At 42.4% G+C, this 21,635-nt stretch overlaps 1 protein-coding gene across 1 annotated transcript in view; it reads left to right on the forward strand.

Annotated features, from left to right (window-relative positions):
• The window catches only part of Atp8b1 (ATPase phospholipid transporting 8B1), a 112,029-nt gene extending 91,030 nt beyond the window's left edge, over window positions 1–20,999 (forward strand). Inside the window, exons 20-28 of the mRNA XM_057789239.1 lie at window positions 695–770; window positions 4,178–4,310; window positions 4,707–4,995; window positions 10,777–11,000; window positions 11,884–11,967; window positions 12,712–12,957; window positions 13,243–13,381; window positions 16,442–16,572; window positions 18,445–20,999. Coding sequence (XP_057645222.1) covers window positions 695–770; window positions 4,178–4,310; window positions 4,707–4,995; window positions 10,777–11,000; window positions 11,884–11,967; window positions 12,712–12,957; window positions 13,243–13,381; window positions 16,442–16,572; window positions 18,445–18,669 — 1,547 coding nt within the window. The 3' untranslated portion in view covers window positions 18,670–20,999. The remainder of the gene's footprint in view (window positions 1–694; window positions 771–4,177; window positions 4,311–4,706; window positions 4,996–10,776; window positions 11,001–11,883; window positions 11,968–12,711; window positions 12,958–13,242; window positions 13,382–16,441; window positions 16,573–18,444) is intronic.
• Window positions 21,000–21,635: the final 636 nt, after the last annotated feature.

A 21,635-nucleotide genomic window follows, 5' to 3' on the forward strand; every position in this document is an offset into this window, starting at 1 on the left:
CCCAAGCACAAACACCAAATAGATGTTAGGGGAAAGAAGCAAGTGGGGTCTTTGGTAGCAGCCCCATGTGAGGGTTCATGGAATCAGCCATCTTTGCCTACCCCTTAACCACATGATTAAGCCACAGGATCTGAATGCTTAGTATTTTAATGAACATTGATATCATACAACCAACTTCTGGGCTTGATGACACAGTGCACTTGATTATTAAGACTATATAAAACTAGACTTTGATTCTGACTTATTACAGAGAAAAATTTTTCTCTTTTTTATGTGGTTTCTATACATTACTACAGAAAAAAACAGCGTATTTAGTTGAACGTGGTGAAAATCATGAGTTGAAAACGTCATCAAGGAATCCCTCAAATGCTTAAAATCTAAAACTCTTTGAGCCCTGATATGATGTCACCTGACCTCATGATACACAGGGCAGGGTCAAAACACATGTGATGTGTATAAAGTTGTCTAACTGATCCGTGTAAAATTGCCCTCTGGCGGCGTGGGTACGGTTCATCTGGAATACAAGTGACTTTCTGTTCAGACTTACATTCCATCCTCCAGATATCATGTGTGTGTGCGCACTCCAAAGCCACAAATCGCAAACACTTCTGGTCCCAAGCATTTCAGATAAGGGATACTCAACATGGTTTAGATAAGCAGAAATAACAGTTGGCTTAATTTTAATCTGTCGTAGAAACTGCGGAAAACATAGGTTTTGCCTGTGAACTTCTGACAGAAGACACTACTATTTGCTACGGGGAGGACATAAAGTAAGTACCCACTGTGGGCAGACATAAGGTACCTGTTATGGGAGGACATTGTAAGTACATGTATGGGAGGAGACAGATAAGTACTAGGCCTGCAGGATGAGAGGATATAGCTTGAGTTTTTCTGTTGGGTTGATTTTTTTTTTTTTTAAACAAAGTCAACACTAGATGCAGAAGGCAGAAAACAATGGAGAAGTTAGAGCTAGATCATGTACTTGGGTCTCTTTTTCATGTCCAAATGAAATAAATATCTCCAGATTACCATGGTTCATTTTGAACAGATTTCAGTCTTGGGGGGACCCAAGAGTTTTAAGGACCCATTTTTCTCTATTCCTTAGAAAATCTCCTATTTAAATATTGGAAAACTGGGAGCCAGCCCTAGGAATACAGGGGCATGCAGCCATACCCAGCCTACTGCAGGGATACTGGGCCTTCAAACTCAGGTCTTCACACCTTTCTGTCAGTACTGCTCCCTGACCCACGTGCCCAGCCCCATTGCTAGCAAGTTAATATAAATTACGTTTATGTCCATTTTCTAGGGACTTCATCTTTTGAAACAGACATGAGAGAAAATAAAAGTCGTCCCAGCATGAAAGTGTTAGTGAGTTATATCATGTAGATAGGCCATTTATTGGTGGGCTCTAAAGAGAGCACACCTGTTATTTCAAGCCTTGGCTTCTACTGGGCCATTCATCAGCCCCTAATCAGTTGTGGCAAACCCGGAAACGTGTAATATAAAGGCACAGTCTTGTTACAAGCCGCAAGCTTCCTGTGATGCGTTTACTGCTGGCTTAGTCATTCCATTTATTCCTCAAGCTTTTTTTTTTCAATCATAGTCTTATCTAATGGCACAAAGTCAAATTAAGCTGTTACTACACATCTGTTGTGTGTCCTAACGCAGGATGGGGTTGATGGGATTTTCTCATGCAGACAGCCAGCTCTGTGAGCCACTCCAGCACAGTAGGCAATTTGCTGAGTTAGGTGAAGTTGGTAGCTATATGATATAAATCACTTCTGCTTGAATAAAAGCACATAAACCATGCCTCTTTGAATTGGCAAGTTTTTAAAAATACCAATAAGCATGTTTACTTAAGTAGTTTTTAATTACAAGCAATTTGGTTAAGTACCATATGGTTTTATTTACATTTTATATGTGGGGGGGGGTAAATAATTTTCCAATCTCTCTTCTGAGAGTGTTAGATTGGGCCTAAGCCAAGCTAAACGACAAGTTTATCCAAACAATCAAATTTTATGAACATTCTCTCTGCCAGCTTTCCATTTATAGGGAGAAGAGTCATCTTCCTAGATAGCTCTTTGAAATGATGGTTCCTGTCAAATAGTTTGAACAGGCAACCTCACAATCTGCGCCAGTCTCTTAATGACCTATTCCCATTCATTTCTGAACTTGGAAGTGAGAATTAAATTGGTGTGGAAGGAAGTTAATAAATACCCAGTCTGGAACAGCGCTTCTAAGTTTTCTGTTTTGTTTTGTTTATTTGTTTATTATTGTGTATGCACATGCCATGGCACCTCTGTGGAGGGCAGGGGCCATCCTTGAAGAGTCAGTTCTCTCCTTCCGCTGTCCCATGGGCTCTGGGAGAACAATCTCAGGCTCAGACAGCAGACTTCTTGGCTCACGGAGCCACCTCGCCGGCCCAGGAGCAATGGTTCTAATTGGGATTGACTTGCCTTCCAGGCATCATCGGCAGTGTTTGAAAATCTCTTTGGTGGGTGGACCAGAGGGAGAAGGTCCTCTAGGGCTCTAGTGGGCAGAAGCTAAGAGGATGTTAAACTTTATAGAAAGGTCCTATGTTCTGGAATAGCTTGCCGCATAGGATGGAGAATTATCTGGCTCCAGATCCCAAGGTTGAGAAACCTGCTTCTGAAAATGAAGAATGATGGTGGTGTGTGTTGAATGGGGAAAGGCTCAGGCTGAGGGCAGAGACCTGAGTCCTTTTGCTAGATTTCCCATCAGCTCCCTGCAAGTAAAATCATGTCACTTCTTTCTGCCTTCTTTTTCTAATTTGCCACACAAGGAGATTGGCCTCTTCTACTCTAAAGCTCCATGACTCACTTCTCCATAATATGGAAGCACTATAATAATTTTTAAAGCAGTCAGAAGGCTGGAGAGGTGGCTCAGCAATTAAGAGCGCAGACTGCTCTTGCAGAGGACCCAAGTTCAGCTCCCAGCACCCATGTCAGGCAGCTCAGCACCCACACATGTGACGAACAGACACACACCTATACATAACTAAATATAAAAGATAAATCTTTAAAAAAAATAAAGCACTGACAATTTTGAAAAGCAGATAGAGTTTTGAGTGTGTGGAAATAAGCTTTTTTTTAACCCCTGTCATACAGTAGAATGGTGAAATTCTCATCAAGACCACCTCCTTTCTCTTGCTTATGTTACCTGCATCATGATTTGGGTCTTTCCCAAGTGGTAAAATACCAAGGACATGGTGCCCCACAGTAAAGGTGCCAACACTTAGACATGTCTTCACAGCAGAGGCACTGTGACCAACGGGCATATGTTAATGCTCATGAATTCTTAGGAATATGCCAATCAAAATCACGGAATATGTGGATGACCAGAAAATAAAGAAAAAACACACTAATCAGTGCTTGTGAGGCTAAAAGAACCAACACTCTGGTGTGCATCTGTGGAATGAAGCCTTGTGTGGCTGCTAGGTTCCAGTGAGGCTGCGAGGGATTGGAACGCTGGTATGCGTTGGTGGGGTGAAAAGCACATGGCCACAGTATGAGCCTTCCTTGAGAGCTTTAAAAATGGAATTTTCACATTGTTCAGTCATCCTACCCTGGGTGCCTACTCAGAAGAACTGAAAACAGGATTTTGAAAAGGTATATGCCCAACCACACGTATATAGCACTGCTCACAATAGCCAAGAGGTGGAAGCAATCCACACGTCTGTTAAGTATGAGCTGGATAAGCAAACATTGGCATCTCCACACAAAGGAATATCTCTCACCCTTCAAAAGGAAAGAAAGAATGACATGTTGCATATATAGTACTGATGAACTTGAAGACCAGTGATGTGAGCCAGTCACAAAACAAGTGAGCCTCACAAGACAGACTGGCTCCACGTGTGGACAGAGTCCACACTGCTGAACTACATACTCAGCAATGTGATAAATGTCAGGCTGGGGACTTCACAGCATAATTTTTTAAAGTGATGTCAAAATTAAAGTCTAGAGCCCGGCATGGTAGTGAACGTCTTTAATCCCAGAATTTGGGAGGCAGAATTTGGTGAGTTCAAGGCCAGCTGGTTTAAATAATGAGCTCCAGGCCTATCAGGGGTACATAGTGAGACTCTGTCTCAAAATAAAATAAATAAAATCTAAAGTCTTTTATAATCATATGTTTTAAATATTTACTTATTTTCCCATAGTTCTCTTCTTCACACGAGGATGGAGAATCAGAGAAACAGAGGTGGAGTCTCATCGAAGTTTGTACCCCCTGTATATGAACCCTTTTTTCCACCTGGAGAAAACCGCGCCTTAATCATCACTGGCTCGTGGTTGGTGTGTATCAGTAGTGAGTCTTCACCTGGCACTCAAACAAGTCCCCTGGGGCCATTCTTGATGGCTTTGCATATTAATTGCTTGTCAATCTAAAAATCTCTTAGCCTATAAAAGCAGTGTGACCTTTTAAAGTTTGAGTCTTCACATTAGAGGATAGCTAAAAGAAATTAAAGCAAAATGGTGAAACTGGTTATCCAGACATTTCAACAAGTGGGTAATGTCAACTTTTCCTTTAAAGATATGCAGATTTCCTATATGCTTATTGTAAGTCTTTTTTTATTAAAGCTAAACGTTAAAGCTCATGAACTTTGCTTCCCACGACTCAAGCCTTGGGAGTGGTACTCTTGGTGTAAACACTAAAGTGGTCAGTGGTGTTTTCTCCCTCTGATGTCACAGAACGAAATCCTTCTAGAGAAGAAGACCAAGAGAAGTAAGATCCTGAAGTTGAAGTTCCCAAGGACGGAGGAAGAGAGACGGATGCGGACACAGAGTAAGAGACGACTGGAAGAGAAGAAAGAACAGAGGCAGAAGAACTTTGTGGACCTGGCCTGTGAGTGTAGCGCCGTCATCTGCTGTCGCGTCACCCCCAAGCAGAAGGCCATGGTGGTAGACCTGGTGAAGAGGTACAAGAAGGCCATCACGCTAGCCATTGGAGACGGGGCCAATGACGTGAACATGATCAAAAGTGAGTTGTGTGTGTGTGTGGCCTATGACACCCCCCTTGCTGGACGGAAGTGGTAGGAACATGGGGGGTTGTTGCTTCAGTTCCCCTGGTTGAGGCATTGTAAGGCAGGTATCATTGAAAGCATTTATCCATGCCCTGCCTTGACCTACCCTTGGGAAGCCTACAGTATGCCCAGCAGTCATGGGACTCACTGAACGTCAAGTAAGAGACAAGCTGTAGGTGGGAAAATCATAGTTTTCTTTATGTGCAGTGTGGTCTCCTTTTCCCCCCAGGATGGCTCATTTCTTATAGTTTTAAGGACTTTATTAAAAAGCTTAATATTTTTAACTGTTGTTTCTATCCTGATTTAAAAATTCAGGGGCACTGCAAATAAGGTTGATTTTTTTTTCTTAATGTACTAAAACCCTTGATATATAATAAATTCTGCAAGAGATTTTGCTGTACTCAGAATGAGCTGTTAACTCTCTTTGGTATTCATTTTTGAGGATATGCTTTCTTATCTAAGAACTGAAGGAAACATTCTACCACAGTCTCATGGTGTTGCTCTCCCGTTGGAGGAGACCAACTACTCCTCACCACTGAAAGGCTGTCTTGCAAAGACATGGCTGCACCGATGTTAGAGGATGCAGATCAGACCTCTGGTCCTAACCCGTGTGCCCCATCCTGGTCTTTTTTTTTTTTTTTTTTTTTTTTTTGCCTATAGTACTGTAAGGTAACTCGGGTGGATTATCTTCTAGCCAAAGTGTTTCAGATTTTGGAGATTTTCCATTTTGAAAAAAAAATTGCATGGATTTCACTTTTTGCATGCTGCTCAGCTATTTTCACGCATTGGAGCATTTTAGATTTTAAATGAGGGGTTTTCAACTTCTGAAAGGTTATGAAAACCCCCAAGCTGCCTTGACCCGAGTATCACTTCTCTTCCTACTACCAAACCCCTGCGTCCGCTGGAGGAGGTGGTTCAGCTCAGGCCCATTTTCTCATCTGGAACCAGGGAAGTGTCTTTTCCACCCTCTCACTCTGTGTTGTCACCTCATTGCTGCTAAGGTGAATTAGTATGTGATTGTACACACTCAGGCGTGACCTGTTGTGCTGGGGAACTTACGCGTATCACATACAACCAGGTCTTAATTCAGTCTATTTTATGACTCACAAATCCATCTCTTTCTTTCCTCAGATTCTTCTCCTCCTTTCCTCCTTGGTATGTGCTAAGAGTCTCCCAACCCTGCCTCCTTCAGCAGGAGCCGTCTGTATGACGTATGTCTTCTTGCTTTTTACCAATGAACGTATCTGTCGCCACTGCCAGTATCATCCCCCTCTGCTCTCTGCTCTGTGCACACAGATGCCACTGCCTGCTCTGAGTCAGTCCCTCCTTCCTCTGTGACACTGTAGATCTCTAGAGGTCATGGAAGGGAGGGGGCCTTACAGACTTGTCATTTTATTCATGATGGAGCCTTCAAAAGTTTCCTTCCTGGGTTTACCATCTGCCTTTGAGAGGGCAAAGCAAGGGAACAGAGATGAGCCTCATGTGAGCCCTTTTTTTCTGAAGTTATTTACACTTTTATTTTAAAATTTTCATTTACTTATTTAACGTGTGTGTGCATGCATGTGTGCAAGTATATGTATTGGCGTGTGTGTGTGCATGTGTGCATGTGTGCATGTGGGGGTGGGGCAACAGCATGCATGTGGAGCAGGAGTCAGTTCTCTCCTTTTACCATTGGGTCCTAGGGATTGAACTCAGGTCAGCAGGCTTGACCCTAATCACCCTTAAACCAGTGATTCATCTTGCTGGCCCAAGCTGTTTTAACTTTTTTATTAACATTATTATACGCCTAGTGTGTGTAACTTAAGGAACATCCATTTGAGATAGAAATGTAGAAAACTGGGATCTACTAAGAAGTTATCCAAATGGTATCTGTGCCTGTTTTTAATCTGTAAAAGTTTTCTGCTATATTAAGAAAGTTTACACAGAAAGATAAAAATCCCATGTTCTCTCATATGCAGATTCTAGCTTATAATGTTTATATGCATGCATGTAACGGGGCCTACATGTAGGTTAGGTTACAGCACTAGAAAGGAGATCATAGAAGGGCTGGGGAGGAGATGTTGAGGAAGGTGAAGGGGGAGAATGGGACAAATGAGATCTGTAACTAGAAAGGAGGTGAGGAGAGAGGCAAGGAGGGCAGGATACCGGGGTAGCAGTCAAGGAATAGGAAAGACAAGGGGCTGGCAGAGAGCCAACAGAAATGCATTCTGTTTGAAAATGACATAACAAAATCTAATGTTGTGTATGCTAATTAAAACAATATCTAAACAGAGTAATATATGTTGGTCCAGCAAAATGACTCAGCATATAAGGGTGCTTACTGCCAAGCCTAACGCCCTGAATTCAGTCTCTAGAACCTATAGTGAAATGAGAACCAATTCCTGAAAGTCCTCTGACCCCCACACGTGTGTCTGCCCACACACGTGCGAAATCACAAACACTCAAATGCATATACACTTACATACAGATGCACACATACATATGCACTCACACATGCACTCACACACATGCACTCTCACATGTGCACACACACACTCACACTTACGTACAAACACTTGGGGGGACGATAATAACTTGTTAAAGGAACAATATGTGGAGAGGGTAGATTGAAATTGAGGTATTGAAAGTAAACCGGCCATTGGCTAATATGTTTCCTGCACTCTCATAGAAATGAAGAAAATTCCACCATGCTATTTTGCCCCTAGCAAAAATTCCACTCTTTCTCAGGCTGCCCTTTCCCTGCCTTGTGCCCGAGGATGTTTCACACGAGCTGAATGAGGGCTGCCTCTTCTTGGCCTTAGACCCCGAGAATACTCACACATAAGTTGTGAGAGATGAAATAAAGGCAGAAAGCCTTAGGAGGTAATCAGTTTGGAGGAATTATGAAGGTGTGTTTACTAGTGAGGGTTAGACCACATTTGGGATTTCATGAAAACTTAGGTCCAGTGACCTACCAGAAGCCACACCCCTAAAGAAAACTTACTCCCCCAACTCCCATCAGCCATCAGCCAGCTGGCAATAGCTCCATGAATTGGGGGGAGACCTCTCCAGCCCCTCCCCGACCAGTACTGAATTTGCTGACTGCCCTCATCTTGTACAGGTCTTATGCAGGTGACCCCAGCCCCTGTGAGGCCATGAATGTAACAGCAATGTTGTATCTTGAAGGCAGAATGCCACAGAACTCCTGCCCATCCCCCGGCTCTTACATTCTTCCTGCCTTGTCTTTCCACAGTGTTTCCTATGGGTGTCAATATAGATGTTCCGTTTAGAGCAGAGTACTCAACAATCACCGATTCTCAGCACTTTGACCAGTTATGAGTCTCTGCACAGACAGCTGCCTGCCCACTGCAAAACCAAACCAAATATGCCTCTAACCAAGGCTGTTGAGCACAGTACCAGTCTGTGGAATGAACATAATTGTTTAGAAGGCAATTTGACAACATGATCTTTTAGCAAAACAACAGTACTAGGTTCTGTGTTTAGATTTTAGGGGGAAGCAGTGTTGCCTTAGGAGTCACTGTCCTCAGCTACCCTGTGAGCTGTGCCAATGTTGGTTTTCACACACTGCTCCATGGAAAAGTTGGAGACCAAGGTAGAGGACAGAGTGCCTCTTCCCCGGGTCTTAGCAGCCCACTGGGAATCTCAACATTTCTCTCTGTAGCCTGGGCACAGACAGGGGAGGCCATGGTTTGCTAGGAAGGCAGTTTGGCAACCCCAACTGTTTGTAAGCACTGATTCTGTGTTTTCAAAAGGGTTGTAAATCACTAAATGAGAGTAATTATTCTTAGTTTTCTCCCCTCCTATGCTCTCCCATGCCCTTCCCTCCTTTCTGTTAGAGATACAAAGTATGATTGAAAACATAGACCTGAATAATTTTTTTTTAATTTATTTATTTGTTATGCATACAATATTCTGTCTGTGTGTATGTCTGCAGGCCAGAAGAGGGCACCAGACCTCATTATAGATGGTTGTGAGGCACCATGTGGTTGCTGGGAATTGAACTCAGGACCTTTGGAAGAGCAGGCAATGCTCTTAACCGCTGAGCCATCTCTCCAGCCCCTGAATAATTTTTTATAGTTAGGTTTTAAATTTTCATACTTTGGGCTCAATATTGGGGATGGATTTTCAAAGCTTCTTTCTCTTTGGAAACTGTAGATTGTGAAGTCACTTCTAGAGGTTGGAGTGATGGTTTGTGTTCTCCGACACATTTTCTCTAAAAGACTCCACTGTCGTTGTTTATGTTCATTTTAGACCTGAACATTACTGATAAATGTACTTAATGGCTATTAGATGGAGTAACAAAGTTCTGGAAACTTTTTCCTCTGCAGTGTGTATGTGCTTGTGTGTGTGTGTGTGTGTGTGTGTGTCTTAAAGCCACAGTAGGCCTTTGAACATTGAAGAAAGCATCAATTAAAATTATGTTGATTAGGAACGTTAGAAGACAAAGCTGACTTAAGAAAAGAATTCATTAAAAACTATATAAAGGGGTTGAAAATGTAGTCAGTCTGTAGAATCCTTGCCTGTCATACACAAAGCCCTGTGACATCCACAACAGCACATAAACCAGACATGGTAGAACAGAGCTCCACCAAGAGGTAGAGGCAGGTAGATTGGGAGTTCAAAGCCATCGTTAGCTACAAAGTGAGTTAGAGACAAGCATATGAGCTATATGGTGCAAAATCTCAAAATAAAGTCAATTAAAACAAACAAGCAAACAAAACCATGTATAGATATTTCACCCTGGATAAGAAGCCAGGCTTCAGAAAGACACTGGAATCAGTACCTAAAATTGCATGGGGAGCCCAATGCCTGTCAGTCTGACTGCTTGCCTATATGTCTGTCTTACTCTCTCAGAGACCTTCAGAAAAAAATAAATCCATTCCACACTAATATAATTTACATGGTAAAATTCTAGACACCAGTGCAGCTCAGTGTTAATTCCAGGATCTCAATGAGAGAGCTAGATTGGTCCAAATCTCAGTTTTCTATCAGCTAAGGTTCAGTACAGAAAATAGAACCTGTTAATACGGGCTTAGAGGTGCCTTCAAAAGCTTTTAATGTACTGAAGAAGTTTCTAGACTGAGTCTCTAGCCTCTGGACCACGCACTAGAGGAGCTTCTAGCTTTTAGATCTCTCTGAAGAGCTTCTCAATTGAGAAGCCTTTGCCTATCAATATCTCGGAGCTGAAAAATGGACATGAACTCTGCTGTAGAAATATCAGAAAGGGAAGGAAATCTAGGCTCCAGGTCACCTCAGTTTCCATGTTGTGGCCGGATCTGGACAGAGGGCTGCAATCCCAATGAGACCAACTGCAGCCATTGGGGGAAGCATGTCAAGTGGCTTTCCTGCCTTCTCTACTTACAACAAAAGGAGAATGGGGTTGACAGGGCTTGTTCTGCAGTATCTACATAAGTGACGTACAGTTGGCTCCTCTGTGGCCCATAAGGGTGCCTGGGGCTCACCCTGTGGGTGGAAGAGATGCCTGATGCATTGGGCAGATAATCCAAATGGAATTCACCACCCACCTGAGATCCTATCACAAGCATTTATGAAGTCCCATCTGTGTTTGGTCTAACATACTCCTCCCTCTGACTTTGGATTGGAATCAGGAGCTGGAGGTGGGGAATGGTGTGCAAGGGCTATTGTTTTTGTTTTGCTCTGGAATGTCTTTAAATTGCTCAATGCCTTGGCTTAAAAGCAGAGTCTAACCCACCGTTTCTTTTCCCTCTGCCCCACAGCTGCCCACATTGGTGTTGGAATAAGTGGACAAGAAGGAATGCAAGCTGTCATGTCCAGTGACTATTCTTTTGCTCAGTTCAGATACCTGCAGAGGTTGCTGCTGGTCCATGGCCGGTGGTCTTACATAAGGATGTGCAAGTTCCTACGCTACTTCTTTTACAAGAACTTTGCGTTTACTTTAGTTCATTTCTGGTACTCCTTCTTCAACGGCTACTCGGCACAGGTAATGGAGCATTATTCCTTTAAGGCTCTTTGCTCGGTAGAACTTTTGCATTGACAAAATGCTAGTTCTTTTGAACATTTTATTCACTGATTGCTTCTCTGTGTGTATAGGTGCACATGTGCCACAGTGCACGTGTAGAGGTCAGAAAAACAACTGTAGAGTCAGTTCTCTTTTTGCATCTTTACTTGGGTTCTGGGGATCAAATTCAGGTTACCAGGCTTTTGTGGCAAGGGGCCTTCTCCTGCTGAGCCGCCTTGCCAGCCCTCCTAAACTAGTTTGGTTTTGGTATTCTTTGCTAAGTATTAAAAAGTTTTAAATATTCCAGTGGAGTTTCAGCATTCTGGTTGACTAACCAGGGAGTACAAAACTGATAAACATGGCTGGAGAGATGGCTCAAGGTTAAGAGTAGAAACTATTCATGCAGAGGACCAGAATTTGGTTCCCAATCCCATGTCAGGTGGCTCACACTACCTGTAACTCCCATCCCAGAGGAGCCGAAGCCCTCTTCTGGCATTTGTGGGCACCTCCACACATGTGCTCATACCCGTAAATATATGCACATATGTAGCACATAATTTAAAACATAAAATATTTTTTAAATGAACACTGCTTTTTCAAGTATTATCTGTCAGAATAGAGTCTTCTAGCAAGACCTCCTTGTAGTGTTCCCATGCGCACATTGAAGGAGAGGAGAGGAGGGCATTGTTGCTATGGAAAGGTCTGCCATGCTACCCACTGCATAGACAAACTGGTACAGGGGTAGCTGAGGGGTGCTTTCTCTTCAAGATAGGGTTCCAACTTGGCAAGGGGCAACCCTGCATGGAAAGGCAGACCTGAAGTCTGTCTTTGTGCATGGCACACAGCCTCTATCTTCCCTTTGCAGACGGCGTACGAGGACTGGTTTATCACCCTGTACAATGTGCTCTACTCCAGCTTACCTGTACTCCTCATGGGGCTGCTTGACCAGGTAGGAACCAGGGACTGGGCTGCTCTGGACAGACCCTGTCTGCTGCCAGGGAGAGGACAGCACACACATTAATGCATTCTTCTGACTTTACTCACCCTGAGTCAACCCTAGTTCACCTAGCAAGCAGCAATGACTGCTTTATGTTCTGTTAAGAAAAGAATTTCTGTAATTCATTGTGAGCAAGAGTGCTTATATGTTCCTCTCAGACATCTGGCTGTTCAGGTGCCTGAGAATCCAGCATGCTTTTTTATCGATAACTTATTGATTTAAACAGTAAAGTTTTAACACTTTCCAAAGTTGATGTATTTAATTCTTAAATCATGTTTTATCTGACAGGCAGTTCTTAGGAAATGGATAATTAATGATAAATAAATAGGAATAATTTAGGGTTATTTTATCAGTTTCTATGTGAATATTCCTTCTCTAGATTTTTAATAATACAAATACATTATCTCAGGGGGTTAAAGAATACTCTCCACATATTTCTTGACATTACTAATTGATTGTCTTTGCTAGAACTGTGATAATGCCCCATAGCTACTCTCTGTAAACATCAAATACTGGTGAGTTAAAGCTGCCTGATTGACCTCTGCACACAGAAATACTGTTCTGGCTTCCTGCTTGCCTTCCTAAAGCACAAGGGCAAGTGGCAGTTCTTTGTGAGATGCAAGATACAAATTGCGACACACCAACATCTTTGACCCAATAGACGACACATCATTCTAATTTTGTTTTCTCTTTAAGGATGTGAGTGACAAACTGAGCCTCCAGTTTCCTGGGTTGTATGTGGTGGGACAGAGGGACACACTATTCAACTACAGGAAGTTCTTCGTCAGTTTGCTGCATGGGGTCTTAACATCCTTGGTCCTCTTCTTCATACCCCTTGGCGCTTACCTACAAACGGTGGGACAGGATGGAGAGGCACCTTCAGACTACCAGTCCTTCGCCGTCACAGTGGCCTCAGCTCTAGTAATAACGGTCAATTTCCAGGTGTGTGCCTTCCCTTGACCATATCCTATATCTGTTGTTACCTGTACTTAACCTCTGTCACTTTAAAATAAAAAAATAAGAATGTTCCTTCCATCTCTCGTCTTTGCATTGTTCCTCTTTCTTGCTTAAACCAAGTATGGTTTGGTTTCGGGTTGTTGACTATTCAAACCAAATCATACCCAAGTTGCCAAATTCCGTTTTCAGAATTCTTAGATCCTCTCCCCACCCCACCCCCCGGCCACATTCCCCAAATGAGTGCTCTGTTTTTCTTTGCTTTCCTGACAGATTGGCTTGGATACTTCTTACTGGACCTTCGTGAACGCGTTTTCAATTTTTGGAAGCATCGCACTGTACTTCGGCATCATGTTTGATTTCCATAGCGCCGGGATACACGTTCTCTTCCCATCTGCGTTTCAGTTCACAGGTTGGTATCTCAGATTCCAAAAGCAAGCATAGACTGACATCATTAGGTTACATTCTGATATAATGACTGGGTAAGTACAAAAGTACATAAAGCATGCACTTTTGCTCTAACAGGAATTCAACAGAAGCGGCTGTTTGGAAGGGCCCTAAGCAGGTTAAAGTCATATTAAGACATAACTGCGCATCTGTTAAATTAGATAGCTTTAAGGTTAAAAAGCACAACGAATTATAAAACTCTGCATTTTGACCAGATATTTCTACTTTAAGGTTCTTTATACAAAAACTACATTGCTATGACAGTTTTAATTATTTTTTAAAAGGGTGGGTAGAAATAAGTCAAAGATGTAAGAATATTAAATTAGCAAATCAAATGACAAAATAGTAATACCATGGAAACCTAGAACTCAAAAGCTGGGTCCATCTTTGGAAATATGATCAACAGTTCAGTGAACGATAAACAAATGCTATAGGACCAAGGATTATACCTATATAAAACATATGGTTTAAGCTCCAGAGGTTGGGGCTGGAGAGATAGCTCAGCAGTTAAGAACACTGGTTGCTCTTCCAGATGACCCGGGTTTGACTCCCAGTACCCACATGGTGGCTCACAACCATCTGTAATTCTAGCTCCAGGGAATCTGATGCCCTCTTCTGGCTTCCAACGCTACCAGACATGCACATAGTGCACAGGCAGGCAAGATACCCATATGTGTAAGATTTAAAAATAAATAGAATTTTTTTTTTTTTTAAAAAAGGGTCCAGAGGTCAGGGAGGAACACGGTGTCTTCTGGATCTAATGGGACCTGCTGTGCTCATGAGAACTCACAGAGCTCTGGTTCCTGCCCAAGGTCAAGCCAGTGGGTGTTTCAGCCCAGAGTGGGAAAGGGTTCAGTAGCTCTCTGTCTTTGACAGGTAACAGGTGATAGTCGGTGGCGCCTGAGGGAAAGAGAGTCATTCTTCTTAACAATGTCACTTCTGGTAGATCTGCCATGCTGTAGTAAATGACCCACTGTTGTGCATATGGGTAACACTAAACAGACTCAGTGGATTATTAAGAAAAAAAGAGAAAAGGAAAGAATAAGAAGGGAAATTGATCTGGGAATAGGAGTGGAGTTTGAATATAATCAAAATACATTGCATAAAATTCTCAGCGTATTAATGAAACTTAAATTTTTAAAACATGGGAAATTAGCAAATGATAGACTCCCCACTGATGTAAATTTCACAAACATAAAAATAAACATGAGCTGGAGTTTGTGAGATTCTCAAATAGTTTGGATTTATGATGAACAAAAGATCCCCATAACTCGTTTCTAAATAGAAGATTGGGATTTTATGGCCAGTTGTTGGGTCATAAAGGATTTTTGCTATGGTAACCTTTTCATTTCTGGGTGGAGTTTTCATGATTTTTTTTGTTTTGTTTTTCAAGGCAGGGTTTCGCTGTGTAACAGTCCTGGCTGTCCTGGAATTCACTCTGTAGACCAGGCTGGTCTTGAACTCACAGAGATCCACCTGCCTCTGCCTCCCAGTGCTAGGATTAAAGGCATGTGCCACCACCACCAGGCTAGTTTTCATGATTTTTTTTTCTTACTCTTTTGATGCTTACTTAGAATATTCCTATATTAAGTATTTTATATCTAATTTATATTTAGTATTTTAAAAACAATGATCAGGGCCAGGATTTATTGAACTGGCATCTAGGAGCACATTCTTTTTGGAGGGATACCTTGCTCAGCCTAGATACATGGGGGAGGGCCTTGATCCTGCCTGGAAGTGAAGTGTCAGATTCTGTTGACTCCCCTTGGGAAGCCTTACCCTTTCTGAGGAGCGGATGGGGGATGGGAAGAAGGGTGGAGCATGAGGAGAGGAGGGAGTGGGAACAGAGATAGCTAGGTAAAATGAAAAAAGATTGTCTTTTTAAAATTCTTAATAAAATTAAAATAAAATAAAAACAATAATTGTGTGTACATATGCATAAATATGAATAAGACTTTAAAAACTAGAAAGGAGAATAAGAGAGGCTGTAAAATAGATGACAAAGAAGGGTGGAGGATGGACAAAAGGATACATTGTAATGAGTGAGCAAAAGATGGGGGGAGGTTTTTGTGGAAAATTAATAATAATAATGGGGTGGTAAGGAAAGGGAGACTACTAAAACACACTTTGTTTCAAAAATGCCATAGTGATATTTTGTGTGCTGATTTTAAAAAGTAAGAGTTCAAATTTGAAAAATTAGTTTTATAAACTCATGTGAATACAGAAAGCATTGTGATAAATTTGGCTCTAGATATTTGCTGTTGGGGAAGTATACATACTATAAAATCAGATTGCTACGTCTGATGTAGAAGCCTAGACAGCAAGTCACCAGTTCCTGTGGATAAAGCCTGATAAAGCCTGACTCCGGTCGTACAGCGGGTTTCGGTCTTGGGGCTGCAGTGAGTAGTTGTGTTTTCCTGGCAGATTTGCTAAGTTCTCAACTCAGTTTCCTGATGTGGTTCAGATGGCTATTCCCACTGCTCAGAGGAGATTGACGGCATGGCCTATATAAAACACTGTGGAGTGCCAATATTTGGGACAAATATTGGAATTTCCGGCAAAAGCTAGAAGCTAGAAACCGCTTTAACTTTTTTTTTTTTTTTTAAATCTCTACTGCCAAATGACCCCAGAGCCTGGACCTGCTCAGCGCATGCTCTACCTGTGAGTTAGATCCCAGCTCTAACTTCCCATTGTTTATTAGTGCAGCGTTAACAAAAACATCTTCCCCATTTTGTTCCTGTTTATCTACTTGTACTAAACAACTGACTCTTTTTACTTGGCTTTGCTATGTATTCATGTTTGGGTGTGGTGGATCACACCTGCAATCTTGGCACGCTGAAGGCTCCAGGGGAAGACCCTGTCTCAAAAACAAAAACAGAAAACAGAAAAATGTCCGTTTCTGGAGCAGTTTGTGGAGCTGCTTTATCTGGTTATAAAATGCTGCCCTAGACAGCCTGCTGCATGGAAGGCAAACTATGTCCTCAGGATAAAGTGCCCCTGTGAGTCATTGTCATGTTCTTTCCAGGCACTGCGTCCAATGCCCTGAGACAGCCGTATATTTGGCTGACCATCATTCTGACCGTCGCAGTGTGCTTACTGCCTGTTGTCGCCATCCGCTTCTTATCAATGACCATCTGGCCATCAGAAAGTGATAAGGTATATAAAGATACAGACCTGGTCTCCTCCTACGTGATAGCCCCTTCCAGGAACTAAAGCATTTCCCAATCCTACCTTTCCTGCAGGTTTCTCAGTTCGTGGAAAGTCTGATCAGACTTTTATTGTTTTACTATATCTCTTTAATTCCATCTTGAAGGAGAGTGAACCTTCATGCATTTGTCCATACATCGTAGCGTGTTTCGCCCCTTCCGTTTTACAATTATCTTAACATCTTGCCGTGCAAATGAGTTGGGTTCCCCCACCCCCATTACTTAAAGCAAAATATCATCTCCTATGATACAATTGATGTCTCAAAAAGAACATGTCCCCTCCCCTTGCATAACAACCAGCAGACTTCAGGCGCAGTTGGTTGAGCTATTTAATGCTGCTCTCCCATAACTCTCCTGGGGGGAATGTCTTCAGTATCAGTTTTATCTTGTGCTAGAAGATGACCTTGGCACTTCCTGGCATCACATGTGACCCATCAATAGACAGAGGAATAGAGGAGACTTCCATCCTTCCCATCAGGACCCTGCGAACTCCTAACACACACTTTTCTCAGATCTCATTGGTCAGAATTAGGTTGCATGTTTCATTGAACTAACCCAGCAAGGAAGAAAGCTCCTTGTCTTATGAAGGATGCTACCATAGGGGGAGGAGTACTCAGCTGCATAAATCAGCGACCTGTAGAAAGGGAAGACGTGGGTGTTGGGTAAGCCTCCTTCAATGCCCAGAACGGACAATCCACAGTGTCCAGCAAACAAGAGAGGAGCCTGGGACTGGGTAGGCAACGTGCTTGCAGGGCGAGCATGAGGATTTGAGTCTGGATTGCAGCACACACACAAACAACCTCGCCTGGCGCCCTGCACCTGTAATGCTGGAGCTGGGGAAGTGGAGACAGGAGGATTCCTGGGACTTACTGATCAGCCAATGTAGCCAAACCTGTGAGCTCCAGAATTGGTTCCATGAGAAATCAAAAATGAAGGTGGAAGCGATTGAGGAAGACATCAGACATCCCTCTCTAGCCTCCATAGCCATGTGTATGTACACACACATGCAGGTGCACACGCACACACGTACACATACACACACGGTATGTAGTGACATGCAGAGAAAACCTGTAGAGATTTGTCTTCAATACATACCAGTCTGCCTTGGGACTCCAAAGACTGTTGTTCTATTGTTTTCTATTGCTCTGATAAACATGATGACCAAAAGCAACTTGGGGAGGGGAGGACAGGTTTATTTCAGCTTACAGCTCCTACCTAGGTTACTGTCTATCCCCTGGGGAAGTCAGGACATAAGCTCAAGCAGGAACCTGGAGCTAGAAACTAAAGCAGACCCTGGGGAGGAGTGCTGCTCATTGGTGGCTTCTTCAGGGCTTGCTCAGCCTGCTTCCTGACACTACCCAGGATCATTTCTCACAGTGGGCTGGGCCCTCCCATATCAACAATTAATCAAGAAAACGCCCCTGTAGATTTGCTTACAGGTCAATCTGATGGAGGCATTTTCCTAATTATCATTTCTTCTCAGATGACTCTAGATTGTGTCAAATTGACAGAAACTAACCACTAACTTAGGAAAAGTGAGGGACTTGGTTTTCCTGGAACTTGCGATGTAGACCAGGCTGACCTCCTTTTGAATACAGGGATTAAATTCATGGGCTCCCAAGCCTGGCTGTAGTTTTCCAGTTTCTACCTGCAAGATGATAGAAGCAGTCCCCAACCTCCCGCGTTCTTCCATGTCTAGTTATTCTACAGAGCAGGGACGTTTGTTTGTGCAGCCTCTTGACTGGGCTAGCCTCTGTCCATTTCCTATTGGCCAGGAGTCCTCGTTTCTCAGACCTTTCTTTTCATGGTTTCCTTTATCCAGATCCAGAAACATCGGAAGCGATTGAAGGCTGAAGAGCAGTGGAAACGGCCACAGAACGTGTTCCGGAGGGGAGCATCTTCCAGGCGCTCGGCCTATGCCTTCTCTCACCAGAGAGGCTACGCGGACCTCATCTCCTCAGGCCGCAGCATCCGCAAGAAGCGCTCGCCCCTGGATGCCATTATCGCAGAAGGCACCGCTGAGTACAGGCGCACAGTGGAGAGCTGAGCACTGGTGAAATGTCCTTTTTTTTTTTTTTTTTAATTCAAGACTCAGGACCTTTTTAAAGAACTAACAGACAAACTGAGTTTGTCACAGAGCTACCAAGGACAATGACCTTTATAATAAACGTCTAGGGCTGAGCTGTTAAGCAATAGCAAAGCCAAGAGATCACCTGTTGTTCAGCCAATTATGTCTGCTGAGATTCAAAGGGAACGTCTGAATCCAGGCTCAATCGAGGACAATTTCTACTCAAAAGATGCTACTGCACTATAAAATTACAATGACACTGTGGCCTCGAGCATGATGTCTCTGGTGCACTTCCTGCTGCTCGTCACTTTGTTTAAAACAAAAATTGTTTTTAATTTATGAGTGCAGTAACAAAAGATTCGTAACGTGTATCCCCTGACACGAAGTGGTTTAGTGACTTTTTCAGAGCTGGTGATTGGCTTCCTGTTGCTTTACACCCAGTTATAAAATTGGAAACGAGTTTCCTTAATTGAATGTTCAAATGCAAAGTTTCATTCTGGCTTCGATTCACCACCAGGCTAAATAACACATTCCATATTTTTACTATTTCATGTTTTAGCATTTCCCTGCAGTACCAAGTGGTTTGACTCCATACATTAATTTTTCCAAAATTGATTTTTAAAAGCTGAAGACATTATCAACTAATATTAAGTAAGTTCCATTTGGATAAGAGAAATAAATTGTGACGTTTGTTGTGCAGTAAAGGATTATGGGTAATGATAATGGAACATATGTTCCTGAAATGCTAGATAACAGGGATTTGAATGTTTCCATTCAAACAAGTAATACTGTTTGAAGAAATGGAAAAACCCTGGTGTCAACATTGTACAATATACACATGCCCCATGGCAGGCTACCTTGTGGCTTGTTGGTAAATCCAGGGTCTTAAGTCCTATCTCAGTACCAAAAAAAAGAAGAAAAAAAAGAAAAATATCACATGGTGTCCCACACATATGCACAATTATGAACCAATTAAAGTTAACTATTTGGAAAAGAATAGGAAGGTGCCCACTGAAAAATTAGCTGTAGGTTTCCTTTGGAAGACAATACCGCTTTAGCTCTTAGGAGCCACTGGATACATTAGAGGGCAGACACACTTTGTCATCAGGTCTTGAAGTTCCTACTACTACATACCACAGGTGAGAGCGACATACGTACCCAGTCTATAAAGTGTCTTCAAACGGCTGCCTGTGGCTGCATCCAGCCAAGGATAACTATGGATGCAGCCAGCCCAACACAAAAACTATAAATTTATTTAAAACATTATGAGACTGTATGTACGCATTTACATGAATGATTCCATTGCTTGGTTCTCTAGTGTGAGCTCTGTACATTGTCTATCCCCAGGTCTGGAGCTTGGATGTACCTGGTGGGGAGGCTAGGGAACTCTCCCCTGTGTTTCTTGGAAGTGAAAGAGAGGTCTCCTGTTCAAAACAGATAATGTTTAAACAAACAAACCAAAAGCCCAGAAGGCATTGACAATATATTTGGGGACACACACCGCCGCCCCGCAGATGGGGGTTTCTCTGTTTAACAGTCCTAGCTGTCCTAGAACTAGCTCTTGTAGACCAGGCTGGCCTCGAACTCAAAGAGATCTGCCTGCCTGTGTCTCCAGAGTGCTGGGATTGAAGGCGTGCGCCGCCACCACCCAGTGGGACTATTTTATAGAATTCTCCATTAAAAAGAAAATGTTTGTGTACCCCCTTCCTACAAAATATTGTATGCCAGTCTTTTAGAATCCTCACGCTGGCATCTGTCTTATGTCTAAGACAAAAGAACAGTATTTTTTTTATTTTGAAAAACCCTTAGGTAAATAAGGAAAATGCCCTTGAAAAGGGAACTTATTTTTTTTTCCAGAGACGACTTCTCATTTTGTACTTTTCACAAAGCAGTTCCCCTGCTCTAGGGAAGATGTAGATGGGTTGCAGGAGGCGATTTTTGCCCCTTGCTAATGTCCATATCGGCCTGTGAATTCCCAAGAGGAAAACATGTGTGTAGTTCATCTTCTGTACACAGGACAGGGAAATTTGATTGTAATTTTATAATGCTTTATCTAGGTATGATGAAAGAATGTATGCCTATCCTATGGAGGTAAATTTTTGAAAGTTTACAACTTTACCTTGTAAATAAGAAGAATTGTATGTTTTTTTCTCTTTTTTACAGAAAATTTAGCTTGTGTAATTTTGTCACTTTCAGCTTTTTCGAATGGTGGGAAAGGTTGACAATGCATATGTGTCAAAGACTTACACTGTTGGGTGCAATATTAATAATTTTGAAATGCAAATCATAAATTATTTCTATATGCTGTAAATCTGAGATTTAATGTATATTTTTGTTTAAAAAAATAAATGCTTTAGTAAAATATTTGTAAAGTATAGATAGCTTTATGTCCATGCAGTTTTGTGTATATTTTGTGTTTGTTTATTTGTAGTGCTGGGGTTTAAATCCAGGGCTAGGCAAACGCTCACCATTGAGCTGCGCTTTCCAGCTGTACAATGGTTTTCTAAGTTGGGTTGTTGTTGTTGGTGGTGGTGGTGGCTTCGGTGTTGGTGGTGGCGGCAGTGGTGGTGGTTTGTATATGCCATGTATGTAATGGTGTCTGCAGTGGTCAGAAAAAGGTGTCAGATCCTCCCTGGAACTAGAGCTCTAGATGTTGTGAGCTGCTTGCTGTGGGTGCTGGAAACTTGACATGGGTCCTCTGGAAGAACAGCAAGTGATCTTAATGGCTATCTCATTAGCCCCCTAAGTTGTGTGTTTTACTGCCTTTGTAAGACAGCCCTCATAGATCCCAGGCTTTTGTACACTGAGGAAGCACTCTGCTGAATTACATCCCTAACTCCTATTGTTTGGTTTTGTTTGCTTTGCTTTTGTGTGTGGAGTACATGACAGAAAATTCTAGTCCTGTGATGATGGTTCTTGAAAGAATTTAGGGCTCCACTGGCAGT

Source organism: Chionomys nivalis, chromosome 14 (assembly GCF_950005125.1).
Source record: "Chionomys nivalis chromosome 14, mChiNiv1.1, whole genome shotgun sequence".
NCBI lineage: Eukaryota > Metazoa > Chordata > Mammalia > Rodentia > Cricetidae > Chionomys > Chionomys nivalis.